Here is a 27,615-nt window from a genome sequence, read left to right on the forward strand (position 1 = left end):
TTGTTTGTTTTTAAGTATTGATTTCATGTGTATGAGTGTAAGTCACATGGTGAAGGTTACTTTGGAGGCCAGAAGAGGGCACTGGATCTCCGGGAGCTGGAGGTGCATACAGATGGCTGTGAGTCACCTGATGTGTGTGCTGGGAACCAAAGTGGGGTCCTTTGGAGGAGCAGGGATTGCCCTTCATGGTTGAGCCATTTCTTAGCCCCAACATAATCTGCTCCTAGAACAGAATGCCTTCCATCTTTCATTTCCTCCTTTGACATTTTTCCTTACAGGTTAGCATCGACAGCTTTGAGATAAACTAGGTAGTAAATACTTCCCAAAAATTCAAACCACGAGAAATGGTTTGGACTTTTTGGAAATGTGAAGATAGTGTAAATTGGATGGTTTTGTGCAGAGGAGAAAGAAAAATGTGGAGACTGTGAGTGAGATTTTGGGAGTGAGAAAGGTTGTGTGCATTGGCTCTGCAAGTCGCTGGCTGTAAGTTAGCCAAATTGATTCAGTCTGGCTGTGGTTTGGTGCCATCTGGTGGTGCTTTTGTGCTTTTATAGGCCTTTGTTGTCTGGAGTAGCAGATGGGAAACAATTACAGCTTTTTGTTTTTCTTTTTGTTCTTTCTGAGCTAGGGCCTCAGGTAGCTCAGGCTAGCCTCAGACTCTCAATGTAGTAGAGGATTGTTTAAACTTCTCACCTTGCCTCCCTTTCACTTCTCAAGTGTGGATTACAGGCACGAGCTACTCTGCTCTTCCAATCCTTGAGTTCACCACCAAATGCATTGGCTCTAAGACTCCCTCTCCGTCAGTAATGACATCCATGGGGGAACCTGTAATCCCAGTACTTGGGAGGCTGAGGCAGAAGGATTGTGAGTTCAAGACCAGCCCAGGCTACAGAGTGAGATCTTGTTTTAACCAACAAACCTCACTGCCGCTCGAGTTCCTTATGAGACAGCAGTGTTCTGAGCAGCTTTCTCCACTCTGAGCACCTGCATAATGTCATTCTAACAGCCAGTAAACAGTTGTTCCAAGGAAGAGGGCTGCCATGGTCAGTACCAATGCTATCCCCTCAACGAGTTTCAGTTTATAGGTGGTGAACTCAAGGATTGGAAGTCACTGGATTCAGAGGGAACAGCTGACTCAGTGAGTTCATGGACTCGTGAACTTTTACCCAGCTATATTATGTTTGCATATATTTGATTGAATTTTCATGATTTGCTCCATAAAGTTACAGTAGGCTATTTTTTTGCTTGTTTGTTTATTGAGAAGACATCATGAGCCAGGAGAGAGCAGTGAGAGTTGTGTGGCTTATGTAGAGACTGACAAGTTGTGCAGTTGAAGTTTGCGTTCTTTAGCTGCTGCAGTAGGTGGGGGTAGAAGGCTGGAAGGGATTGTGTCAAGCAGTGTGAGTAAGACAAGTTGTAGCTTCAAGGTCGCATGTGCCTGTAGTCCCTACCATCCGGAGGTTGAGGCGAGATGCTCAAGAGTTTGGGCCAGTGTGTGGGCTATGGGACACAATCAAATCAAAACCAAACAAAACCAAGAATATGGCTTGCAAAATACTAAACTGGGGGTGAGATCAGAGAATAAGTTAATTTTTATCCAACAAATGTGGAAAATGATAGGTGGTCTTAAACACATCTGTTCTTTATAATAGACTCAGCAAATTAGGTCAAACATAGAAACAGGTAGAAACCTAATAGATTTTTAAAAACAAAATAAAATTTATAAAATGGATAAATATCTCAAAAAATAATAACTGAGGGGAATGACAGTGATAAAAAGAGTTTAGGGTGAATATCTTGGATTGAGACAAGGGGGCTCTTAACACCTGGGTGAGGAGTTCTGAAATTAACTTATGAGTATTTAACAACATAGCTGTGAGGCAGAAATGAAAAACCAAGGTGTAAAACAGTTGCCATAGTTAAATAATAGTATTGGGGGAGGCTACAGAGATGGTCGAATGGTTAGCAGCACTTCCTGCTTTCCCAGAGGGCCTGAGCCCAGTTGCCAGCATGGTTCCATATCATGTGGCTCATGGTTGCCTGTAACCCCTGCTCTAGGAGATCTGACACCCTTGAAAGAAATCTACATGCATACAGCGTATACTCACACACACACAGGTGAATTAAAAAAAAAAAGAATCTCGCTGGTGGTGGCAGCACATGTCGAGGCAGAGGCAGATGTTGAGTTCAGGGTCAGCCTGGTCTACAGAGCAAGTTCCAGGACAGCCAGGGCTACACAGAGAAACCCTTTCTTGAAAAACAAACAGACAAACTAAGAAAAAACCAAAACAATGTAACAATGCAAGAGTGAAAGAGAAAAAAGAGAGGAAGGGAGGGAGGGAGGGAGGGAGGGAGGGAGGGAGGGAGGGAGGGAGGAAAGGAAGGAAGGAAGGAAGGAAGGAAGGAAGGAAGAAAAAGAAAGAAAGAAAGAAAGAAAGAAAGAAAGAAAGAAAGAGTCTTTAAATATTTGAAAAATAAAGACTGTGGAGGTAACGGCACTTGCACCACTCCTGGCAGCCTGGATGATGTCCAGGACTGTGAATTTCCAAACCAACCTGCTAGAAAAGTGTGTTCACCGTCTCTGCTTGGGATCTGAGGCTGGAAATGCAGGAGGAAACCCGTGTATGGAACTTTAAACCTCATCAGAAACACATGGCTGGGAAGTTACAGGCCCTAGTGGCAGACTTAGTACTGCTGTTTCAACTGATATTGGCTCAAAGTGCCTTATGAGCATCTAGGCTCACGGCCACGGACAAATGCTCACTTACTCTTAGTGACAGAAGCTCCTCTCTGCTGTGAACTTAGAGCCCCACAGCTGCCCTAGGTGCTGAGAATAAAGGATGGATGAATGTTCAGCCCTAAACAGGACATTTCCATCACCACCTCCAAGGCTCAGAAAACACCTCGGAACGAGAAGTGGGAAGAACTCAAGAGCTGGAAAATAAGGAGAAGGGCTGTGTGCAGAATGCCACCGTGGGCCTGGCGCAGCTGTTCTGTCTTGAACTCTGGAAGATCAGTTACCTGCCCGAGGAACTGTACAGGACCAGTCCTGCCACCAGGCAGCTGTGGATGGGGGTGGCGCCCTACCCTTCCCTGCTGGACTGCTGGATGCCGAAACGTTCTAGGAGGGGAGAGTCTGCTTTTAGTTGTGAGCCTATTGGTGAGCCCACCGTCCTCCAGTGGAAAGTTCCAACCTCAGGATCACACAGATGGCCCTGGATAAATTCAGTGGTTCACAAAATAAAACATCGTTATTGTGGGAAAGGCATTTCTAAGGAGGAGGCAGCTTAATAGGAGTGGGAAGGACATGTAATTAGAATGCAGTTTATATATGTATGAAGTATTGACAAATAAGAGAATACCTGCTGGGAATGTTTAAAGTGTAATCAGGGCTGTGAGATGTCAGTGGGTAAAAGCACATGCCGTCAAGTCTGACATCCTGTGTTCATTCCCCAAAACCCTCAGACTCGAGGAGGGGGCTGATTCCCCCCAGTTTTTCTCTGACCTCCACACATGTGCGGTGGCATGTGCCTGTCTCTCCCCGAAATAAAACATTCAAAGTGTAATAGAAAGAAACATAAAAATTTGGTGACACTCTTCCATGATCATAGCTTCATTTATTCCAAGTGAAGACTGGCAGGTGAAGTCCATGTAAAAATACAGTGAATTCACAGTAACGTTGCAGGGCGGTTATGGTGTTAGAAGAACTGTTAGTGATGAAATCACTGTGCTTAGACTGAAGGACAACTACCACGTGACAGTTTCAATGGATCGAACACACATTTGTTAAAATGTATCGTCTACTGCTGATACAGACTTGAAACCTCATAAGGGGTAGTACTAAAAATGTACAGAAAATTGAGTATGATGGCCCATATTCAATACAGTAAATACCACTTACTTAGAGTAAATATCATTTGTCAGGCAATATCTTTACATGTCATTGTTACTGGAGGTCCTAGCTAATGCAATAATGCAAAGGGAGTTTATTTTGCTGTGATACAACACCTTGACCGTGACCAAAAGCAACTTGTGTAGGAAAGGGCTTATGTCCTCTACAGTACAGGTAATGTCCATCACTGAGGGAAGGCAGGACAAGGACTCAGGCAGGGCAGGGACTGAAGCACAGTGAGTGCTGCTTGCTTCCTATTGCTTAGCTTGTTTCCTTACAATCCCAGGACCACCCACCCATCGGTGGCACTGCCTGCAACGATCTGGGCCCTCCCACACCAATCACCAATTAAGAAACTGTCTTATAGGACAGTCTGGTGGGGGCATTTTCTCAGTTGGTCTCTCTTCTTGACCTATGTTAACTTGATGTTAAAAGTAGCCAGTACAGGAGGGACAGTCTTTAATGATGAGAATAGACAGGGTTGAGAGTATGTCTCAGCAGTAAACTACTTCCCTTGTATGCACAAAGCTCCTAGTTCAATTGCTAGTACCATGTAGATACAAATGTATCTTTATATGAAACAAATGTCATTAAATTAAAACAAATGTCATTCTTTGAAAATGGGTTAGTATTTGAAATCTAAGAGACTGTCATATATACTTCTTTTTTTTTTTTTTTTTAAATTTTTCTCATACATTAAATCCCAACTGCAGTTTCCCTCCTCCCACAACTCCTGGTCCCACCGCCCTCCAGTCCAGATCCACTCCTCTATTTCTCCTGCTATTTTCAAAAAAAGAGCAGGCTTCTCAGCCATCCTTCTTAAAAACAGAAAGAGCAGGCCTCCCAGGGATATCAACTGAACATGGCATAACACGTTATAGTAAGGCTAGGCACGAACCCCTCCTGTCACGGCTGGATGAGGCAACCCAGCAGGAGGAAAAGGATTCCAAGAGCAGGCTAGAGCCACGCCCCTCACTCCCATAAGAACACCAAGTGGTTGTGACCTGGCTCAGACCAGTACAGGGTCCATGATTGTTGCCTCAGTCTGTGAGCCCACCTGAGCCCTGCATAGTTGATTCTGCTGCTGGCTGTGTTCTTGTGTTATCAATGCCTCTGGCTCCTGTAGTCCTTCCCCTCCCTCTTCTGCAGGGTCCTCTTGGCTTGGCCTAGTGTTTGGCTGTGGCTCTCTTCATCCGTGTCCATCAGTTGCTGGGTGACGTTTCTGACCGTTGAGCTAGGCACTGAGTTACTCATATCTACCATGAAAGTTGCTACGGAGGTCCATCACACAGAAAAGAAAAAGTATAAGGGTTGCTGTATACAACAGCAGTAATCACTAAGAAAATGAAATATAATCTCACAGTAAAATCCAAGCCAAATAGAACAATCTCCATTAAGTACCTAGGAATAAATCTGACAGCATAGCATGCGGCCTGTTTACTACAGTAATGTCTCACGCGTTGTAAATCTAAGTAGATCTGAGTTATTTGTTTAATCTGAAGATACATAAGAGAACTAAGCATGATAAACCCAGTCTTCCTTTTCCAGCATACTGTAAAACCCAGTTTCCTTCTTGTCAAAACCAGGAGGATTTGCTTTTGGCAGAATTTGACAAGCTCCCTTTAAAGGAAAGATCTTTCAGGTCTAGGCCAGTGGTTCTCAACTTGTGGGTAGTGACACTTTTGGTGAACCTCTGTCTCCATAAATATTTACAGTATGATTCATAACAGTAAAATTACAGCTATGAAGGAAGGAGCAACAGAAATAACTTTATGGTTGAGGGTCACCACAACATGAGGAACTGTATTAAAGTGTCACGGTGTTAGAAGGTTAAGAACCACTGCTCTAGACAATTCTGCAAAGAGGAAGGGCCTGTGCCCTTGTCTTCTGTCCTCAGAGAATGATTTCTGGGCAGGAGGAAGGGTGTGAGCTTAGTATACAATGCTCTGCATTTAAGCTCCAGAAGGAGAGGAGAGGGAGGGAGGAGCTGGGGAAAATATAAAATACAGGCATGGATGGTGGGTGAGGTGTGCCAACAATCTCAGTGCCTGGGAGGCTACAGCACTTTCAAAGCTAGAGCTAGAGAGTTCCTCTGTCAGAGACAAGAGAGGGCCTGGAGAGATGGCTCAGCAGGTAAGAGCACTAGCTGCCCTTTCTGTGGACCAGGGCCCCATCCACATGGTGGTCCTCAACCATTTGTAATTCCAGTTGCAGGGGATCCAGCACCCTCTTCTGGGGTCTGTGGATATCAGGCATGCGTGTGATGTAGACTCACATTCAAACAAAACACCCATCCATACACCTAAAATTTAAAAACAAAATAATTAAAGCTTGTTTTCTTAAAAAAGTAAGTCAGGTGACATATATCTTGCAAAATTATTTCCTTCTTGGCTACAGTGATGAAATGTTATCACAAGATCTGTAGAACAGAGCTGAGCCTAGAAGCAGACCCCCATACATACAGAGTCAAGTGTTTAAAACGAAAGAGGTGCTGAGGTGGTTGTGTACACCTTGAATCCCAGCATTCAGGAGGCAGAGGCAGGTGGATAGGGCTCCTCAGAGAAACCCTGTCTTCAAAAACCAAGCCAAGACCAATCAATACATTAACGTGAGAGAAAGGGAGGAGAAAATGTGAAAAAAAATTAAAGTGTACTGCAGGGAAATAATTTTGCAAGATACACTGAGGGTCTAGAAACAGAACATGTATGTCCACATCTAGTTATAATAGACATCCATGTGGAAAATAAGGAGTAGAGACGGACTATTTACTAAAGCATATATATGTGCTCTACATGTGTGTATATTATATACGCAAACACACAGATGCATAAGGATAAATAGAGATTGTACAATTGCAATTGTTTTATGCTTAAGGGATTTATTCCTTATCTTTTGTATATATACTTTGTGTCTAGCTCCTATGTAAACATCCAATTTAATTTGATTAGGGAACTTTTTTATGTTTATACCCAATTATATACCTTTATACCCTGATTAAATGCTATTAGATGTCTTAGATGCAGATAGTTTATAGTAAGCACTATTGTTAATAGGCTTGCACGTTGCTTAGCATACACCTAACCAGTTACTTCAGTTGTGGCCCATGGTCCTTGCGCTAAGGCACGTTTCCCTCTACGGACATGGTCACGGCAGACCTCACTGCAGTTAGAGGGAACGTTACTCATCCTTGTTCTTTGGTTTGCCTTCGGAAGCTCTTTCCATTTTGTACGAATATTCATGCATGCTTTATCTTCTTACACTGTCCTTAAGTAGTTTTAGAATAAGATTACACTGGCCTCAAAAAATACAGGCGGCTCGCACTTATTACTTTGCCCTGTTTTCAGGAAGAATTGAATGTTAATTAAAATTGATGAGAATTGTGTAGTATCTAAAAAGGTACTCAAGTCTGGAGATTTTTGACAATATTTTAAGTTGTTTTTTTTTTTTTTACTGTTTTCTTGAAGTTTACCATTTCAGCTAAAGCACATGGATATTTTCTAGTGATTCACGTGCCATGTTTATTAGCATAAAGTTTCCTAAAGCATGTTATTGGATAGTGGGTATCAACTCAGTATTCTGACTTTAATATCCAGATATGTATATATTATGACACATATATATGTATAATCAGTACATATTATATTTTATTTTCTCTTATGATGATTCTTGCTGAGCCCAGAATCCCTCTTGGCTTTATGAACTTCCTGTTTGCAGCTGCATTATGTCATTTTACTTGCTCTTATTGCTTCCTTCCTCTTTTTTCTCTCTTTTTTTTTAAACTCAGTTTTTCCATCTTTTTGACTTGAATGCTTAGTTTGTTTTTGTTTTTGTTCTGTTTTGTTTTGTTTTTGCTTTTGAGATAGCATCTCTATATGTACCCCTGGCTGTCCTGGAGCTCATTGTGTAGAGCAGGTTGGCCTTAAACTCACAAAGATCTGCCTGTTTCAGTCCTTCAGTGCTGGGGTTAACTGTGCACACAGTGACACACTTCAGCTTATTGATTATTTTTTAAGACTTTTCCTGACTGCTCAGTTTTGTTTTAGATGTTACATATAGTTGGATGTTTTGAATTTTATAATTAACTTCTGAATATTTCTTTAAATTTAAAATTTATGTGTGTGTGCAACACACAGGCAAGTGTATAGACCCAGTTCTTATCTTTATCAACTGAGCCGTCTTTGCTAGCTCCTAAATATTTGTTTCTTAGTTCTTCTGTAATTTACTTATCTCAAATATTATTTAATGTCTTGTGTGGGAAAATAAGTATAATTAGACATCAAAATTTGAAAATTTCTAGGATGACCAATTTGAGTTATATGTTAAGTAACAGCCTGGCAGAAGAAACCTGAAACATATGTGTTGTAATCCGACTATGTTACCCTTCTACAGACCAGAAAAGACAGTTTCATGTACCCAGCCAGCTCCAGACTACTGACAGGACCTGGTCTCCATAGTAAAAAAGTGAAAGACTCTTGAGGAAAAAGTCCCCAAATTTGACACCCCTGCCCCCTTTATGCCTGTAATTCCAGTGGAGGCAGGAGTGTGAGTCTTACTTAGCACAGTATTAGCTCAGTGGCAGAGAGTTCTCTTAGCGTGTGTGAGGCTCTAGGTTCAATCAGCACCACTGGAAAACAAATGACAAACCTCTTAGAGAAAGGGGACTGGGCTGGAGAGGTGGCTCAGCAGGTAAGAGCACACTGCTCTTTGGCAGAACCCAGGTTCAGTTCCCAGCAACTACAGCAGGCGGTTCACACCCACCTGTAACTCCCAACTCTTTGAGCACCTGCACTCATGTGCACATGCTACATATACACAGTCATAGTTTAAAACAGCAAAAAGATCATTCAAAATTTAAAGCAGGAACAACTTGTCTAATAGAGAAATTTGGTAAATACAGTTGGGTAAATATATGCACTGAGATGCGTTGCAGAATTTATAAAGCAGCCGGGTGGTGGCTCATACCTTTAATACCAGCATTCAGGAGGCAATGGCTGTCTTGTCTACAGAGCTAGTTCCAGGATAGCCAAGGCTACAAAAAGAAACCCTGTCTTAATTTTTTTTTTTAACAAAGCATGTATTTAATTACATTAACAAGGATTGAGTGTAGCTCCTTAATGAAAAACGTATATGTAGTGTAATGCCATTCATTTATCTAATGAAAGAATGTGAATGAAACAATATCAACTATTTAACTACCCCACACAGATTTTGAGGTGTGTGGCTCTGATGTGTGGTCCTGGTTCAGGGTCTTGAGGCTGCAGTCTTGTCAGTTGGGTTTTCATTTCAAGACTGGCTTAGAGCTGTCTCCCAGACAGCTCTCGGTGCTGCACACAGTGCTGGTAGGATCCTGAGTCCCTTTATTCCTGCCCACTGTCTGGCTTTGCAGGCTTGGAGCTGACAGTGTCCTCCTTCTAGGGTCCTGTCCCAGTCACTTCAGCTTTATTCTGTTTGTCCAGGGAGAGCAGGATTAAGCTACATATCCTCGAGGAGGAGCTATAAAAAAGAAGCTGTAATGAGAAAATTTTATGACAGAAGTAGGATGTTACTCTTGTTCCTGGCGAGAGGTTAAGACTATTTGGTATTTGGGTTCAAATTCTGACCCTTTTGTAGTTATTTAAGCAAGGACCCTGAGCTCCTGCAGCACTCAGTGAATAGAACAGTAATATCTGCTGTATGGGGATGTAGACAGAATACATAAAAAAAGTAAAGGAAGTACTTAGCACACAGGCTTTTATTTTGGTGAGCAGGATTGCTTGGTTTCTCTTCTCTGCCAGGACTTATAAGTAATTTTTATACAGTATTGTCTTTCTATAGTTTTATCAGCAGAATGAGTTTATTTTAAGGTATATATTATAAAAGCCTGTGTATTTATACTTAGTTAAATTCTGCTTATAACTGTTTGATTATGGAGACTTGAAAAAATGCAAATGTGTTTGTGTATTCATAAAGATATATATTAGATTCTTGATAAATGCCATATTGCCAGTTTGTACCTGTATACATTCTAGTAGCAGGCCATTCTACTTATTATTCGCAGTAAAGTGTTGGCTTTCGAAAGCCTGTTTTTAAGGCAGGGTAGACTTGCCTTACGATTGGAGGCATTGTGCTTTCATATGTTCTAAATGTACAGAGATACTGTGTTTTCCAGTATTTTTTTGCATGATTTTCTCTGTACATATATATTATGTATATAAATTATTATGCAAGGATATATGTAGCTTCTATTCTCTAGGTGCTTAAATGTAAGTCAGACACTGATGCAGATAATCAGGGTCTACATTCAGCAAAGCACATACACATACACACACGCACACACACATACACACACAAGCTTATACACATACACATTGCCTATTCAGCAAAGCACATACACATACACACACGCACACACACATACACACACACACAAGCTTATACACATACACATTGCCTCTGAGATACCTAAAATGCAGTAAGCTAAGTTGTCAGACTTCAAGCTGGTCCTATATTGAGAAATCAGTTTTATTGTCCTTAAGCCATTGACTTGTCACCTACACACCACCTACACACCACACACACCCCTTCGGTTTCCATTTCCTTACTAAATAGAATACATGGAAAATGTGCTACTGGAGCAGAAATTCTGATTTGTTATCAGTTTCATTGATCTGCCTACAGCCATCCAATTACCCTTTGGCATTCCTTATCTTTCTTGATACAGAAACTGGTAAAAGATGCTGCCTGTCAATGGGAGATTCTTATTTCAAAACGATAGTAGAAAAAAAATAAGAGCTATCAGTTAGCTGACCCCTTTTGTCCTATGCTTGGCAGTTTTAAGTACACCCATCTAATGGTGGTGGGTAAACTTATAAAACCATATCATGTTATATTACTGTCAAACTTTATTTATATGCAGTTAATTGAGATAAAATCTGTAACCCTACCATTACAGATGACTATTTTTTATTCAGCAACTTTTATTGAACGAGGAATAAAATGTATTGGAAGTGCATTTTACATAAAACATGTGTCGAATAACTTCGGAATAACATTTTATTTCAGTTTTTATGTTAAGATATTCTGAAACAGGCAAGGCATTTAATTAGGTCTTATTCCCTGTATTTCCACTAATTTATAGCCACTAATTGGCCATTATTATCCTTTCCTGTTACAGTGTGTATTTGTAAGGCCAGTTTCAAGGTAAACGATTTTTTAAAAGCTGTCTGAAGATATCTTTGAGCTATGAACGAATACGTTCATTTGTCCAAGTCAAGCAAATAAAAGAGAGGGCACACGAATTTCATGACCAGCAAACCCAGCGACTCTAGTCCAGTCTCCCCGAGGCTGCCCGGCGGCTCTTTTCTGTTTACTAATTACCTGTCTAGTGTACTCTGACTTCTGTCGAGAAGACAGGACCAAGTCGGTTTTTGAAGTAGTTGGAGACTCCTGACTTCCTTAGTGATGTTTCTAGAATATTTTCTAGGTACAAGTTTTTTAAAGTGCAGTTCTTTCGACTGAACTGATTGTATGTTGCATAAGCGCCGGGAAGGCCAGCCCAAGTTAAAAAGCCACCTCCGTGTACAGCTGCGGGACTAGGCATGAGGTCTTTTCTAGGAAGAAAAATTTGATTCATGGCTCTTTTCCAGAGGGGACATATGCAGACTTCGCTTCCGCAGAACGTGAAGCGCGCCTCTTCCTGCCGAGGCGAGGCCCGCGTCCCCGAGGGCGGCCTGCGGCTCCCCAGCCTCAGGTGTCCGTGCGGCCGCCGGCTGCCGGCGCCCGGGACTGACTTCCTGTCTGGGCGCGGGGCGGAAGGATCGCGTTGCCAGCCGGGGCCGCCGCCGCCCCTGCCGTTAGGTGGTGGGGCTGCTGAGCCCGGCGGCGGGAGGCGGGCCGGCCGCCGCTTCCTGTCGGAGGACGCGCAAGGATCCGGGCGTCGGAGTGTGTGCGAGTGCGTGAGTGTGTGCCGCCCGCACGGCGTGTGTCTCCGGCCGCGGGTTCCGCCTTCTCCCCTGTCGCCGCCGCTCAGGGTGTAAGTCAATGTGAAGCAGCAGTTCCAGCCCCGGGATAAACATGGCGACGTCTCTGCATGAGGGACCCACGAACCAGCTGGATCTGCTCATCCGGGCCGGTAAGCACAGGGGAACTTTTCTCCGGTGCATCGGTGCAGCGGGCGAGGGGGCGCCCGGCGGGCGGGGAGCGTCCCCCGGGGCGGTCAGCGCCCCGGGTCCGGTGTCCGTCTCCGGCAGCCGGGCGGCCGCGGAGAGGGGGGAGTGAATGAAGTAATGGAGGCGACAAATCAGGAAGTGATCACCTTGGAGAGTAACCTGCCTCGGATCCGGGCTGCCGCTCCGGGGAGCGCGGCGGCGGCGCGGCGGCAGCAGCGGCAGCGGCGGGGGCCGGGCGCGGAGCCGCGGCTAAGTTGGGGAGTCGGCGCGGGCGAGTTGCGCGCTTCGCCCCAGTTGCCGGGGAACCAGGAAGTGAGCGGAGCTGTTGTCCCCGCCGCCTGCCACGCTGTCCGGCCGAGAGGGCCGCCCCTGCCCGCGGCCGGGGGCGCTGGCCGCCCGCCGCCCTGGCCTCTTACTTCCTACAGCCGCCACTTCCGCATGGACGCCGCGGCCCCCCGGGCGCTACCCGCCAAAACGCGCCCGCCCGGCCTCCCGCCTCGTCCCTCCCGGAGCGGCGCCCGAGTAACGGTCCCGAGGCCACTTCCCGGTGCCGAGCGGGACGCCGCCGACCCGGCACCTCCCCGCCGCGGCTAACGGCGGCCGTGGGGGAACCGGGCTGCTGCCCTTCCTTCCCTCGTGGGGCGGGTGACTGAAGGGGGGACGGGAAGGACACCGGGTGTATTCCGCGCAGCCGGCCCGGGGCTGCGGGACAGCGCAGGGGGACGTTTATTTTGGTCCACAGTAAGATGAAAGCGGGGAGCGGGGCGGGCGGGAGGGCGTCCTGGCCCCGGGGAAGTCTCGGCTCGGCATTGCCCCCTTTCCCCTCCCCCAAACCTCCCACCATAGCGGAAGCGCCTGGGAGAGGACAGAACGCGCGCGATTGACAGGCCCGAGGTTCCAATCTGCGCCCTGAGCTGTTCCAAATAAGAACGTTGATTTCTGGGGGCGGGACCACGGGCCCGAGCCGGGCCAATGAAGATTGGGCGGGAGTGAAGCTGACAATGTACGCATGGAATTGGAGGGAAGAGGAGTGTAAACACGGAAGTGGCCGCGGGGGTGGGGGATGTGCTGCGCCACTGCTGCAGCGGAAGGGCACGGACTTAAGTTACATAGAAAAAGCAGCTTTACTTGCTAGCAGACAGCGCAGCGAGGGCCTCGGGTCGATGTGGCACTGCTCGAACACTGTTGCTTACCGAAATTATAAGCGCATGCGGTCCCTCCTCTCGTTCTGTTTCACATCTCCATCGATGTCGGATTGGAAGATGAGAAATTGTAACCAAACGGTAGTGCTGTAAAGGATCAGAACAGTCTTTTTGCACCTATTGTTTTTAGGGATCTTGAAATTGGTAGTTTGGTGGACAAAGCAGTTCGATTTGGAAGAAAAATTATGTTTATCTCTAAATTTAACGGAACTTTAAATATAAATAAAATCTGGACTGATAGAACTGCATGTGCTATATAACATAACGGTGAATAGTGTGTTTAGGCTGTGGCATATTTTACACATTTCAAAAGTAGGGAAATCACAATTTATTGAGCAGCGTTTAAATGCCTTTTTGAATAGGGACTTTTACTGAAGGAGAGGAACATAATGGAACTTGGGTCCTTGCTATAGTCAGTCCATTGATCACTATGAATTAGTGTACAGTTTTATGTTGGGTTAGTGGTGTTTTGAGTGTCGAGTGTGTATAGTTAAAGAGATACTATTTTGGGGCAGGAGAGATGCTCCTCGGTTAAGACCACTTGTTGCTCTTGCAGAGTGGCTCTTGCAGAGGTCCTGGGTGCAGTTCTCAGCACCCACGTTCACAACCACCTGTAACTACAGTTTCAGGGGATACAACCCCTCTTCTAAACACCATGGACACACATATGGTGCTCATAAATACTTAGACAAAAGCTTAATAAGCCTAAAGATGTTATTTCCAATGCATGTGAATACTTATGAGAGAACCATTGCAGTTTCTGCAGTGAGAACCTTGAGAAACACTGTAGAATAAGAGGACTTAACTTCACAAGTGAAAGGTTTCTTTTCTCTGCCTGAGCTATTGGAACTACCACTAAAACTGAATGTGGCCTGTAGATAATGCGCTGGGAGTGCACATTGGAAGTTAGTGTTCCTACCTTTTTATAGGCATTCTTGCTTCTAGGGCTGAGGATCTGAACCAGGCCTCCAGCATGCTGGGCAGGATGCTTTACCTCAGGGCTACACCCCCTCTGACACGGGGTTTCTAAGACTTTAGATGCCATTTTCCAAATCTACTTGATTTTCGAGAGCTGCTTACAGAAATCTTATAATGTTTTTTAAAGTCACAGTGTGCAATGAAAGAGCTCTACATGCTGTTATTTCTTCTTTCTTGTTCATGTAATCCAAAGAATCTTTCAGGCTCTTTGAAGAAAATTTAAGGATATGCTGATATACTTAAAGCTAGTTCAGTAAGTTAAAAGCTGGAGAAAAAAATACGAATTAAAAAATTAAGACTCTATAGTTTTTATTGTTATAATTTTTAATGGGAAAGGGAGAGTAATAATTTCAATTCTTTTCTCTGTTTATGTTTTTGAGACAAGTCTCATGTACCTCAGACTGGCCTCAGACTTTTCATATAGTTGAGGCTGGCCTTGAACTTGTGCTCCTTGCTCCACCACCTGAATGCTAGTATTAGAGGTATGTACTACCACTCCCAGTTTATGTGGTGCTTAGGGATTCACCATGCACTCAGCCATCTGAGCTGCATCCTAACCCCAGTGCCTGCAGTTTCTTAGAAAGTGGATGTAATGATCTCTTTATCTACTTGAGAGAAGTCATCAGATACAAGCAAGCAGATGAAAAATAATGTGCAAGTGAAAAAGTAGCTGTAATGATTGCAGTAATTACCTGAGGATTGTGTAAAATGAGTGACACTTGGGAACAACTTAGAGAATAAATAAGCTTTGAATTAAGTGATGTTAGTATCACTTGTTTCTAAGCAACTGTAGATCATCGGGTGGTGCCATTGCTATATCACGACAGGATATATTGCTTTTCTCTCTTTATAACTTAGTATCATATATATGTAGTCCTTTAGTTATTAATATTTAAGGTATTAGGAGTTTGAGTGAAGGATGAAATAACTTCTTTATAACAAATCAGTATCATCTTAAGATTCAAAATTTTGTAGTCAAGACTTATTATTCTTACTAAAGTTGCATTTGGGTGGGACATGGTGATGCCAGCCTTTATCCCAGCACTGAGGAGGCAGAGGCAGGCAGACTTGCCAGGACTACCTACTCACAAACTAGCTTAAGGAACCATGGAATCAAGGACTGAAGTTTTCTAATTAGTTATTGATAATACTTTGTCCTAGTTAACCTTAACTTAACCACTTAACCTCTTTAGCATATGACCAGGTAATTTCTAAGGACATTTAAAGCTCTAAAATTACAAGTGTCTCAACACATTTAATGCAGAGGTTAAAATATAAGAAAGAAATTCATATGAGTATGCCATAGAGCTTAATTGCTTTAGACAACCTTTGAAAACTTATATGTATTTGATAAAATATAATAGTTGAGGCTTAGTTCTGGTGTGTGTGTGTGTTAATAAATGTCTGACATTGTTACTTTCCTAATAATGTATGTGAACATTATGTGTACATGTCTGGATTTGAGGGAAGATTTTTCAGTTTAAAACATCTGATTTCTTAAGTGTACAATCCTTGACCACTTCTCCTTTTCTTTTCTCTCCTCTCCTCTCTCCCTCCTTTTCCTTTTTTTTCCCCTTAAGATGGGCCTCATTATGTAGCTCTGGCTGTCCTGGAACTTGCTTTGTAGGTCAGGCTGGCCTCGAACTCACACAGATCCACTTGCCTCTGGCTTCTGAGTGCTGACAATCTTTTTTTTTTTCTTTTGAGAAGAGGAAAATTTTCTCTGGAAATACAGGATAGTCTCTATGTGTGAATGCATGTGATGTTAAATATCTTCCTTGCCTTATTTCTTTGAGACAGAATTTCTCATTTAGCCTACAGATTCAGCTAGATTGGCTGTCCTGAGATAGATCCTTCTGTCTCTGCCTCCTTACTATTACTGTTACAGTTGCCTGCCAACTAGCAGGGTACTGGGACTTGAGGACCCAGCTCTTTATTTGGGTGCTAGGTATCTAATTGAGATCGTCCTGCTTGCAAGGTAAGCACTTTTACCAACTGAGGCATCTTCCCAAAACAGCACAAGTCGTGTGGTTGACAAAACAATCTGTATCTGTGGTACTCTCTCTGTATCCGTGGTACTCTGTCTGTATCTGTGGTACTCTCTCTGTATCCGTGGTACTCTGTCTGTATCTGTGGTACTCTCTCTGTATCCGTGGTACTCTGTCTGTATCTGTGGTACTCTATCTGTATCTGTGGTACTCTCTCTGTATCCGTGGTACTCTGTCTGTATCTGTGGTACTCTCTCTGTATCCGTGGTACTCTGTCTGTATCTGTGGTACTCTCTCTGTATCCGTGGTACTCTGTCTGTATCTGTGGTACTCTGTCTGTATCTGTGGTACTCTCTCTGTATCCGTGGTACTCTGTCTGTATCTGTGGTACTCTCTCTGTATCCGTGGTACTCTGTCTGTATCTGTGGTACTCTCTCTGTATCCGTGGTACTCTGTCTGTATCTGTGGTACTCTGTCTGTATCCGTGGTACTCTGTCTGTATCTGTGGTACTCTGTCTGTATCTGTGGTACTCTCTCTGTATCCGTGGTACTCTGTCTGTATCTGTGGTACTCTATCTGTATCTGTGGTACTCTGTCTGTATCTGTGGTACTCTATCTGTATCTGTGGTACTCTCTCTGTATCCGTGGTACTCTGTCTGTATCTGTGGTACTCTCTCTGTATCCGTGGTACTCTGTCTGTATCTGTGGTACTCTATCTGTATCCGTGGTACTCTGTCTGTATCTGTGGTACTCTATCTGTATCCGTGGTACTCTGTCTGTATCTGTGGTACTCTATCTGTATCTGTAGTACTTGTGGTACTTGGAATTTCTGCATATGCATACTCCAGCAGTTCAGAATTTCAGATATGGGTGCGATTGTGTTGCTCTTGAAAACAATCAAAAGGTAGAATTACATGGAATAGTATGGTGGTGTGTGCCTTTAACCCTAGAACTCCTGAAATAAATTCACAGGCAGATCTCTGTGAATTCAAAGCCAGCCTGATCTACAGAGAGTTCCAGGACAGCCAGGGTTACACAGAGAAACCCCATCTCTCTCTCTCTCTCTCTCTCTCTCTCTCTCTCTCTCTCTCACACACACACACACACACACAGAGGAAGAAACATATATGGGGATGAATTGTATGACTTAGTGGTAAGGCTCTGTATATAATCTCTAGTATAGGAAAAAATTCATTGTAAAAGAAATGAACAGTACATTGCAATATGAACTCAGATTTCTATGTCAGCAAGTTACAAAGTAGTGTCAGGGCATAAAGTCAATCAATAATTAAACATAAAGCAGTTTTCTTTAGGAAGAAATAATGGCAGAGAAAGGCAGGCAGCACACGGATCTTGAGACTCCAGGAGGCTTTCAGGGGAATCTTAAGAAGTCAACCCGTTTTTCAGAATATTAGTTATTTGCCTTTCAATCTTACCAGTGCACAGAAGCAAACATTTAAAAAGAGTCCCAGGGTATGTTAAACATGCTGTGTTTAGTGGCACAGGTCTGTCATCCCAGGTACTCTGAGACTAAGGCAGGCTTATTGCAAATTCATGGCTTATATAGGCTATGGAGTGAATTCAAAGCCAGCCTGGGCAAGCTTAATGATACCCTATCTGAAATAAAAAATAAAACAGGGCTGAGGATATAGCTTAGTGGTATACTGCTTGCCTACTGTATACGAGGCCCTAGGTTCAATCCCTTTAAACACCTATCTCTAGTACATACGTGCATGCATGTATAGCATGAACACTTTTTAAGCTGCTGGATTATTCTAGTTATTTCTCTTTTATGCATGTTTAAGTAACATGTGTATTGTAAATGAGTAAATATTTTTAAAGTTAAAAAAAAAAAGATTGTTTTTATTGAGGCAAGGCCTTGTGCTAGCTAGCCCATGCTGTCTAACCTAAAACTTCTGAAAATTGGGACTTCAGGCATAAAGTAACTGTACCTAGCTAAGTGTTAGTTTACTAATACAACAACTATCTGTAGATAACATATTCAAAGTCTTTTTGAGAGTCTCAGTAATTTGAATGCAGAAGTGTTTTCTGTTTTGGCTGTCATTTGATACAGTTGCTAGCCACCTGTGGGTATTGAGTTTTTGAGATTTGACTGGGAATTTCAATTTTGAAAGTTTTTATATTGATTACATGCTGGCATGGCAGTATTTTGGATATGTTAGGTTAAACAAAAGATACTAATTTCAGGATGGCAGACCTCTTCCCCTTTTAAGGCCATTAATATCCCTTTTGTACTTTTTAAATATGGCTAAGAGAATTTAAAATTATGGCATATACTTAATTGGCTAACTTTGGATTAGAAAGTTATTTTAATTGCCTTCTTATGTTTTATAAAGCAGTATTGGTTGATGGTCAAGGAAGACAGATGTGAAGATGAAAGACCCCAGTCCCCCTTCTTTACTGCAGTGGTTTGGGTCTCTGTCACTACCCTGTCTGGAGGCATTAGAGGATGTCGTTAGTCAGTGTAGAACTTGAGTGGTGACCTAGGAAGTACTCGTTTACGGTGCTGTGTTTAGGGGAAACCACTGACACCTAATGAAGTATTTCTCATTTTTCCATTGCTCTCAAACTCCATTGCTAGTAAAGTTTATTTCTGACTTGAGAGCGCTGCTAAGAGCTAGATCCATTGCCAGCGTTCTCTTTGCAAAGCTGGGAGGTATGCCTCTTGTCAGACTTAATTACCAAGTTTGGTATTTTGTAACAGCTGTTGAGTGAGTCTGCAGCAGTGCACATCCAAATACCAGCTGAATGGAGAGGGACGTGGAGTGGGCATATTCATCTACAGGAAATGGCGCACAGGCCACGTTTATTGATGGCCTGGTCAAATGGAAATCATTTTCAAGGAGACTTGGCCAGTGAGTTAAACTGCTAGCAAACGAGACCTGTCCAATTACATATTAGTTTGCTTCTATTTTTAAAGCACGTTGTTGAGTTTCTCCCGTGAATTTCATGCAGCGTTTATTCAGGAAGTGGTAAGGAGGAGCAGCTTATTGTAGATGCTGCTGCTTCCTCTCTCTCACTTTGGTCACAGTGCACTATTACATTGGTATTCATATCTGTACACATGCACTTCTCAGTGTCGTTTGAATTATTGAGCTGAACAAGACAGCATTGAAGTTTTTTTTCCAAAGATTTATTTATTATTATAGATAAGTACACTGTAGGTGACTTCAGACACACAAGAAGAGGGTGTCAGATCTCACTACTGGTGGTTGTGAGCCACCATGTGGTTACTGGGAGTTGAACTTGGGACCTTCAGAAGAGCACTCGGTGCTCTTACCCGCTGAGCCATTGCACCGGCCCAGCATTGAAGTTTTTAAAATCACAGAAATGGAAAGGTATTAAGTTTCTGTTACCAAAGATTGTTTTAGAAAACTACCTGTTGACTCCTCACTTCTATAAAATGGGCAACATATTCTTGGAAACTCTCATTATATTTTAATTTATCCGACACTTGGCTTTTAGATTTTTAGTTATGTTTAGCATCGAGCTGCAGATGAACATGGTAGCTCCCAAAATAGAAATCACTGCTCTTTAACACGCTGTTAGATTTCAGAATAACAGGAGATTATTTTACATCTGCACTGGGATTGGTGGTACTTTCTGAACCTGGAGCAGTAGGAGGCCGAGAGCTGTTCACACTCAGGGGATCCAATTGGTAGCACAGCACTGGGCCCATGATAGTCAATTGACACTGGCTGGTTGTACTTAACGTATTGGATTTTCTAGTTTGCAACTTATAAATTGTGGGTATTTAAAGTAATAGTAAAATATTTGAGGGTTATAATTGTTAAATTTGGGACTCTTAAGTTTGAGGTAAGAAGTAGAAGCAAGAAAATTTTAAAAAACTAATTGGAATTGGGTGTGATAGTAGACCCTTGTAATCTCTTGCTTAGGGAGCAGAGGCAGGAGGATTGATAGTTCAAGTTCTCTGCTGTGTCTAGAGTTCCTGGCTATTCTGGCTACATGAGATTCTGCCTTAAGAAACAAAAGCAGACCAGACCAGAATGGAGAGTCATCGGTACTAACATAAGCAGAGCATTTCAAGCTGCTTAAGAACTTAGGGCGCATGATATGTAATTGTTAGGCAAGTATTTTTGTTGTTGTTTATAACTTACATTTAAAAATCTGTAGCTTTATTGCCCTATGACTTTTAAATACTTTTAGCTAATTGTAGTACAGTACAGTTTTTAGAATATAGCTTCATAATATTACATAAGGAATTAGCTTACCCAGGATAGTTTATTAATAGCACCTAAGACAACAGCTAAGTTACAACACCAATCCTGCCTTAAAGAGAATGGCTCCCAAGATGATGTTTAAAACCTGAGAACTTGCTTTCTGGGGTTTGTTAGTGTACTCAAGTCTTATAGAGGCCCCTGTGAAAAACAGTCACAAGCATGGTGGTGTCTTTTACACTTAATACTAAGTTTTTTAAAGTTGAACTAGCAGGGCTGAGTGAATCCTTTGCCTCTCTGAAGCTGCAGATAAGAGTAAGCAGGGTCACCTAAAGATAGATTTACTTAGAGGTTTGGCTGCCTCTCCGGATCCAGTTAGCTTTGAGCAGATTTCCATAAATGGAAAGAGCAACTGGAGAGACGGAGTACCTTGCTTGGGAGTGTGGACGGTGTGTAACAGGTGCTAGAACAGGCTGAAGGTTTAAAACAAATGCTCCCCAAATGACTTCGTTTCTAAGGCCGAGGTTTAGCATTTGGTGAATTTGGAGGCTGTAACAGTTTTTCTCTTTAAAATTAAAAATTCCCAAGACAGGCCAGAAGATTCATGTCTGTACTTGTGGATTTGTCATGGTTTTATGAAATTTTATGAACATTCACAACAAGCTCCTTAAGGGGAACATGGTGAGAAAAGTCAGTCAAATTAAAATCTAGTATTTATGTTTCAGAACTTCTAACCATAGAGATTAATCAGTATAATTAAGTCAGAGTGTGAAATAAATGCACAGCCAAGATAATGAATTCTTGACGTGTCTCCTATTAAGGTCATGGGATTGTCCTTAGTTTGACCCGAAAAAGAAATGCATATTTGCCTTTCTCTGTCTCTCTCTGTCTCTCTCTCTCTGTGTGTGTGTGTGTGTGTGTGTGGCTAGCTAGCTTAGAGGTGGAACACTTGCTCAGTAATGGGAGGTGTTGGGTTGATCCCCAGCATCTCAAAACTAAACCAAGGCAGTTGTGAGTCCACAGTTGGGTTAAGATAGCTTCCTTAACTAAAGGGGCTTACACGTTTACAGGATTACAGCAAGCAGTCATCACACTGAATTCCACTTCATGTCAGGAACTGTATGTGATTTTCACAGCTTCTTTGGAAATACCCTGCTCTGGGAGTGGAAACTGAGGCAGAAGAGAGTAAGTGGATTGCCTTAGTGGCAGACTAAGAACCCAAGCTGCTAGATCTGAGAGTGCAAACCTGTGTTTGTGTACTTGACTCTTTCACAAGTCATTTGATAGCAAAGCATAAAAGAAATACAAACCACCCAGCTTTTCATGCACCCACCCACCCACCCACCCACATACGTACTTGTGTGAAACCTAGCGAACTGAGTCTCAGAAAAGAATAAGCTTACTATAAGGAAACTTGTGAGTGCTGTGACAGTAAAACTAATAGCCCTTGTCTGGAGGTTGTCCACTCACAGGAGACTATAGAAATTGAAGTCATGCCTTAGGCTAGTTAGAAAAAAGTTTCTTCCTGATTTCTGTTGGCTATTACATTGTTCTTAGTGACGATGCATAAGATTACATAATTGTCCTATATTGTTCTTCACCCAACCTCTCTTCCTGTTCCCTAAACCTTGTGGATGAGTCCCTAAGTTTTTAAATTTTGGTCTAAAATGGATGCAGGTTTCATAATTCAAGGTTCTTTTTTTTGTTTGTTTGTCTTCCTTTTTAAAAAGATCTGGGAACTCCTTACTAACTTCTTGTCAGCTTTGTTGGGGTTTTGGATTTGAGATAGGATCTGCCTATAAACCCCAGAATAGCTTCCAATTCCACTCCCTGCCTTAACCTTGCAAGGACTGGGATGAAAAGCGTGTGGCTTAGTCCTGGCTTATTGGTTGCTTTTAAAATCAGTATTCACTTTACAGAACATAGACATTAATTTTATTATTATTATTTTACTAAGTAGTTAACAAATAGTCAATGGCTTATGTAGAATTGTTCACATGGACATATTCATACATATTCAGTAATATATTTTAAATTGCTAGTGTTTTAATTTTTTAATTAAGAACTTTGCTTTTTTTCACAGTGGAAGCATCAGTTCACAGCAGTAATGCTCACTGTACGGATAAGACCATTGAAGCTGCTGAAGCCCTGCTTCATATGGAATCTCCTACCTGCTTGAGGGATTCAAGAAGTCCTGGTATGTGAGCTACCCATTTTTTCCTATTGTTGGGTCACATTGTTTCCTATTAGAATGAAGAAGTTAACTGGGCGTAGTGCACACCTTTAAATCCCAGCACTGGGGAGGCAGAGGCAGGCAGATTTCTGAGTTTGAGGCCAGCCTGGTCTACAGAGTGAGTTCCAGGACGGCTAGGGCTACACAGAGAGAAAGTTCTATTAAAGAAAATGAGAATAGAGTAGTAAGCTGTGAATGCACAGGAGTTATTTCTAGAGTTCTTAAAGGTCTAGACATGCACACCTGATACCAGGAACTGATACGGAGGTTCTGAAGTCTAAAAAGTACTGTATTGATGTTCCATGTTTGTTTTCTTGATTCTGGTTAAATTGTAGGTAGTTGTAGTCCTTTAGAGTTGGACAAGTTGGGTCCTTTGCTTCCGATAAACTTTTCAGTCCTTTACTCTGATTAAACAGGCAGTAATTACATGGAACTGGCCATGGTAGAGAGGAAAAGGAGTTTATTAATTTATTTTATATTCCTTTTAGCTTGTGAGATAAGATTGCTTTTATAATTTATTTATTTATTCATTCATTTTTTGGGGGCAGGCTGATTTTAATAGTGGTGTGTACTAATTTGATTTTGTCCTAATTTTAATTCATTGTGCAGAAATGTAGTGTAAGTTGCTAAGAGTAGCCATCTTTAAAAGGTTATTTTATGTGTATAGGTCTTTGCCTGCCTACATGTCTGTGTCCCGTGTGCATGCCTGATACCCATGGGTGCCAGAAAAGGATCGGATCCTCTGGGACGGGAGTTACAGATGGTTGTGAGCTGCCATGTGGATGCTGGGAGTTGTATCCCAGTCCTGGAAGGGCAGCCAGTGCTCTTAAACACTGAGCTATCTTCCCAGCCCTGCAGCCATCTTTTTAATTGGATTAGGAATCCAATGCATTCTTCAAGGTGTGGTATTTTTATTATTCATGCATATGTGATAGAAATTGAAGCAACATTATTGTATGTAATAGAATACCAGATGACAAGCTGAATGTACTGTTTTAGTGATGGCCTAAACTTAAGTTATTTTCCCTTTTCGTATTTTAAAATGAAATATAACTATGTACTTTGTATTGAACATATATTTATAAATTTTTAAAATTTTATATCATGTCCTTGTATTCCTCAGTTAATGAATAATGGCAAATGTATGCAACAAAAGTAATTACTAAAAGACCATTCTTTTCACATTTTTCCTGTGAAAATATGTAAAATGTTGCTATGATTAACTAAAAGTTTAAAGGGAGTTGGAGAGATAGTTGAGGGGTTGAGAGCACTGCATGCTCTCGTGGAGGACCTAGGTTTGGTTCTCAGCACCCACCCACATGGTGGCTCCAGTTCTAGAGGATCCGATGCCCTCTCTGGCCTTTGCAGGCACTAGGCACACAGTACATGCCAGCCGAAAATGTGCACACACATAACATTTTTCTTTAACTACCTAAAAGTATGAAAAGGAGGTTGGCTGTCAACATGGCTGTCCTAATGTTATTTACCTTTGTATTATAAATAGGTGGGATATTCAGTGACTTGATTTCTTCAGGCACAAGGTCTTACCTTTCTTGCTTTGAATAATTCTTTTGTAAACCCAACCTCTTCTAATATTGAACTATCCACATAGGAAACTATAATAGGGGTAGGAAATTTTAATTTTTCAACTTTTTTTTATAGTGGAAGTGTTTGTCCCTCCTTGTATATCAACTCCAGAGTTTATCCATGCTGCGATGAGGCCGGATGTCATCACAGAGACTGTAGTGGAGGTGTCCACAGAAGAGTCCGAGCCGATGGATGCCTCGCCTATCCCTACTTCACCAGACAGCCACGAACCAATGAAAAAGAAAAAAGGTTGAGTGTGTGTCACTTGTGATGCATCTTTCCCATCTTGCCTTTTTGTTGGTTGGTTTGGTTTTGGTTTTCGAGACAGGGTTTCTCTGTGTGGCCTTGGCTGTCCTGGAGCTCACTCTGTAGACCAGGCTGGCCTCTGAGACCTGCCTGCCTCTGGTGCTTTTTTATTTTTAAATTATTTTGGGGGTAAGGTCTGGTCTATATATAGCTCAGGCTGTCTTTGAATTGGTCATTCTCCTGCCTTGGCCTCAACAGTATTGAGATGAATGCAAACATTTGCCACTGTAATCGCCTATTAAAACACACACACACACACACACACACACACACACACACACACACACACACACACCAAGTAACATTCTTGGTCTTATGTTTTCTTCCTTTTGTGGATAATATTTTAAAAAACCAAGCAACTCCTCCTAGATCCTCCTTGCCTCTCTACTAACCCAACTTCATTGTCTTTCCAAAACCTGACAATCAAAGCAAACAAAAAACCAGGAGGACCAAAACAAAACAAAACCAAAAAACGGGGTAATAAGGTCACAAAAAACTATGGGGTCTGTTTTGTATTAGCCAACTACTCCTGGGCATAGGCTTGCCCTGCCCTGGATCATGCAAGGTGGGTGGGTTGTTGAAGAAGATGAAGTTGGAGGATCACAAAGACTACAAACCCTTTTCTTAAGCCAAATGCTTTCTTCCTTGTTATTTCCTCTTTCCCCAACCTTGCCCTGGGCCATGGGTCCTCCCTTCCTCCCCTCCCTCCTCTTCTCTTTGCTACCACCTCCTTCTCAGACTGCTTTCTGTTTTCTTCTCTTTCTTCTCCCTTTCCCTTTCCCTTCCTGTGACTTCCCATAGAGATCTAACTGCCTCTGCCTCCCCAGTGCCAGGATTAAAGTCCTGATGTTTAAAAGACCAAGGGTGAGGATTGGAGAGGGGGCCCAGAAGTTCAGAGCACTGGTTGGTCTTCAGATTCTATTCCCAGCACCCACATGACTGTTCACAGCTCTCTGCAAATACAGCTCTAGGGATCCAAAGCACAGCTGCCTTTAACTCCAATTTCATGGGGTCTGATGCCCTCTTCTGGGCACCAGACTTGCAAAGTGGTACAGAGATATACATGCAGACAAAAAAAAAAACACCTGTGCACATTACACAAACATTTAAGATTGCCAGTATAAACATAGCAGTGGGTAAAGAGAATTCCCACTCACTAAATCTTATCTCCGTGGTAAAGTGTGTGGGCCAGCACATCTCCTCCACGGCACCATGCACACATCCTTTCCTAGTGAGATCAAGAGTAAAATCGGAAAGAAAGGAAAGCCTTAGTTAAAATCTTGTTTCGTTGCTTTCTATTGCTGTGATGAACCCCGTGACCAGAGCTCCTTGCAGAAGGAAGGGTTTGCTTGTCTCTCAGCTACAGAGGGAGAAGATCGGTCATGGTGGGAAGTGTAGCCACAGCGCTCCCTCAGCTCAGTGCATTTTCTCCATTACAGCTCATACAGAGGTCACAGAGGTTAAATATGTCTTAAAACACGGCACGCTCTTCTCAGTTCCCACTAAAAACCTTTGGCTCAAGGAACAAATATAATTAAAACAAAAATACAATCACTCACCGATAGGCAAATGACCTGAGCAGACATGGCTCGAGAGTCCAAATGGCCAATCTATACATGTGAGTCATTTCACCATTGTCAGCTGTCAAGAAATGCAGGTGAAGACACATGGCTGTTCCCCTTCACTGTGTCAGTGGATACCCTCAGGAACACAGAGGGCACGGTGCTCGTGCCTGTGAGCCTAGCACAAAGGAGGCTGACAGTGACAGCAAGCTTCACAACCCGAGTTCAGTGCAGGTTCACGGGGGCGGGGGAGGGACCAATTCCTACAAATTATTCTGTGTGCACATGTATGTATGTGTAACACTGTTGGGGCGCACACACACATACACACACACACACACACACACACACAGAGTGTAATTAAACACAGCACACCCACCAACTGAACAAACAGAAAACAGCGTAGCAAGTACTTCTGAGAATGGCCCTTGTGGGGTAGGGAGTGACACACTCCTATATTATTGGTAGAATGTAAATCACAGGGCTTTCAACAAGCTACAGATAGAGCTAGTGGTGCGGTCCAGCCATACCTGTCATATCCATAAAGGGATCTAAGTCAGCGTGTTCCGTGTGTGTTCAGTCAGGGAATCAGTCTAGGTATCTATCGGAGATGAATGGAAAAATAAAATGTGATCTGTGTCTGTGTGCATATACGTATGTGTGCACATGAGATGTGTGCACACACACCAGATGTTTAGCCGCGAAAAGTGAATCATGTTTGCAGGAGAATGGGTGGAGCCAAGCAAAATAAACTAGACTTAGAAAAACAAACAGCATGTTTTCTCTTAGGGAGCCAGGATTGAAGAAAACAAAATGTTATAGATGGGTAAGGTGACATGGTTGTGGTATCAATACTCAGGTGGTTGAGGCAGGAAGATAATTAATTCTAGGCCAGGCTGGACCATGGAAGTAGAAGGGGAGGCAGTTCAGGGAAAGAAAAGGGGCCTGGCTTGGAAAGAGGCCACAAAGAGTCGTGTGGAGCAGTGTCTATGACGGAAGCATGCTGTATGTCTGAGAGCGTGGTAATAAAACCCATTACTAGTAAAACATTACAAACCCACATGGTTCTGTGGTTACCACTGCTTGGGAGGCAGCGTCAGAATACCATTATCCGTGTGGTTTGTGACTGTACGTGTGAAGCGCAGGGTCCGTCTTTATGGCTTTACTGTGGACGTGTGTGCTGTGGTGCGTACAGAGGACCCAGGGAAACTGCACAGGCAGCTGAGCCGTCCGTCTCGCCAACCCCCAGACCTTGTTTGTACTGAGGAGCGGTGGGATGCATTTCACACTCCCCCTTGCTAATCTGTCTGCCTCATGGGAGAAGCAGGGACAAACTCGAGTTACCAAAGCATTTATTAGACATAATCACTTGGAGAGTGTGTTGTTTTATTTTCTTTTTTAAAACTTCACAGTGTATCTGCAAGTTGACAAGGAAATTTCAACATTTGCTTAAAATTCTAGTGAACTCTCTGGCTCCCAGTGTGAGCGAGTATTTAATATTTGTGTTCATTTGAGCTCAAA

General features: G+C 42.8%; 1 protein-coding gene across 10 annotated transcripts in view; it reads left to right on the forward strand.

Moving 5' to 3' along the window:
• Elf2 (E74 like ETS transcription factor 2) overlaps nucleotides 1-27,615 on the forward strand; it is an 83,866-nt gene that overhangs the window by 49,475 nt on the left and 6,776 nt on the right. For 5 of the 10 annotated variants that reach the window (XM_029474865.2, XM_021157604.2, XM_085835904.1 and 2 more), the window contains 2 exons: nucleotides 22,490-22,603; nucleotides 24,302-24,475. In XM_029474865.2, coding sequence (XP_029330725.1) covers nucleotides 22,490-22,603; nucleotides 24,302-24,475 — 288 coding nt within the window. Of the gene's footprint in view, nucleotides 1-11,707; nucleotides 12,003-22,489; nucleotides 22,604-24,301; nucleotides 24,476-27,615 lie in introns of those variants that run through there. The other 5 variants (XM_029474869.2, XM_021157606.2, XM_021157612.3 and 2 more) reach the window with 3 other exon arrangements.

The sequence above is a fragment of the Mus caroli genome, unplaced genomic scaffold (assembly GCF_978045245.1).
Source record: "Mus caroli unplaced genomic scaffold, Mus_caroli_1 scaffold_3, whole genome shotgun sequence".
NCBI lineage: Eukaryota > Metazoa > Chordata > Mammalia > Rodentia > Muridae > Mus > Mus caroli.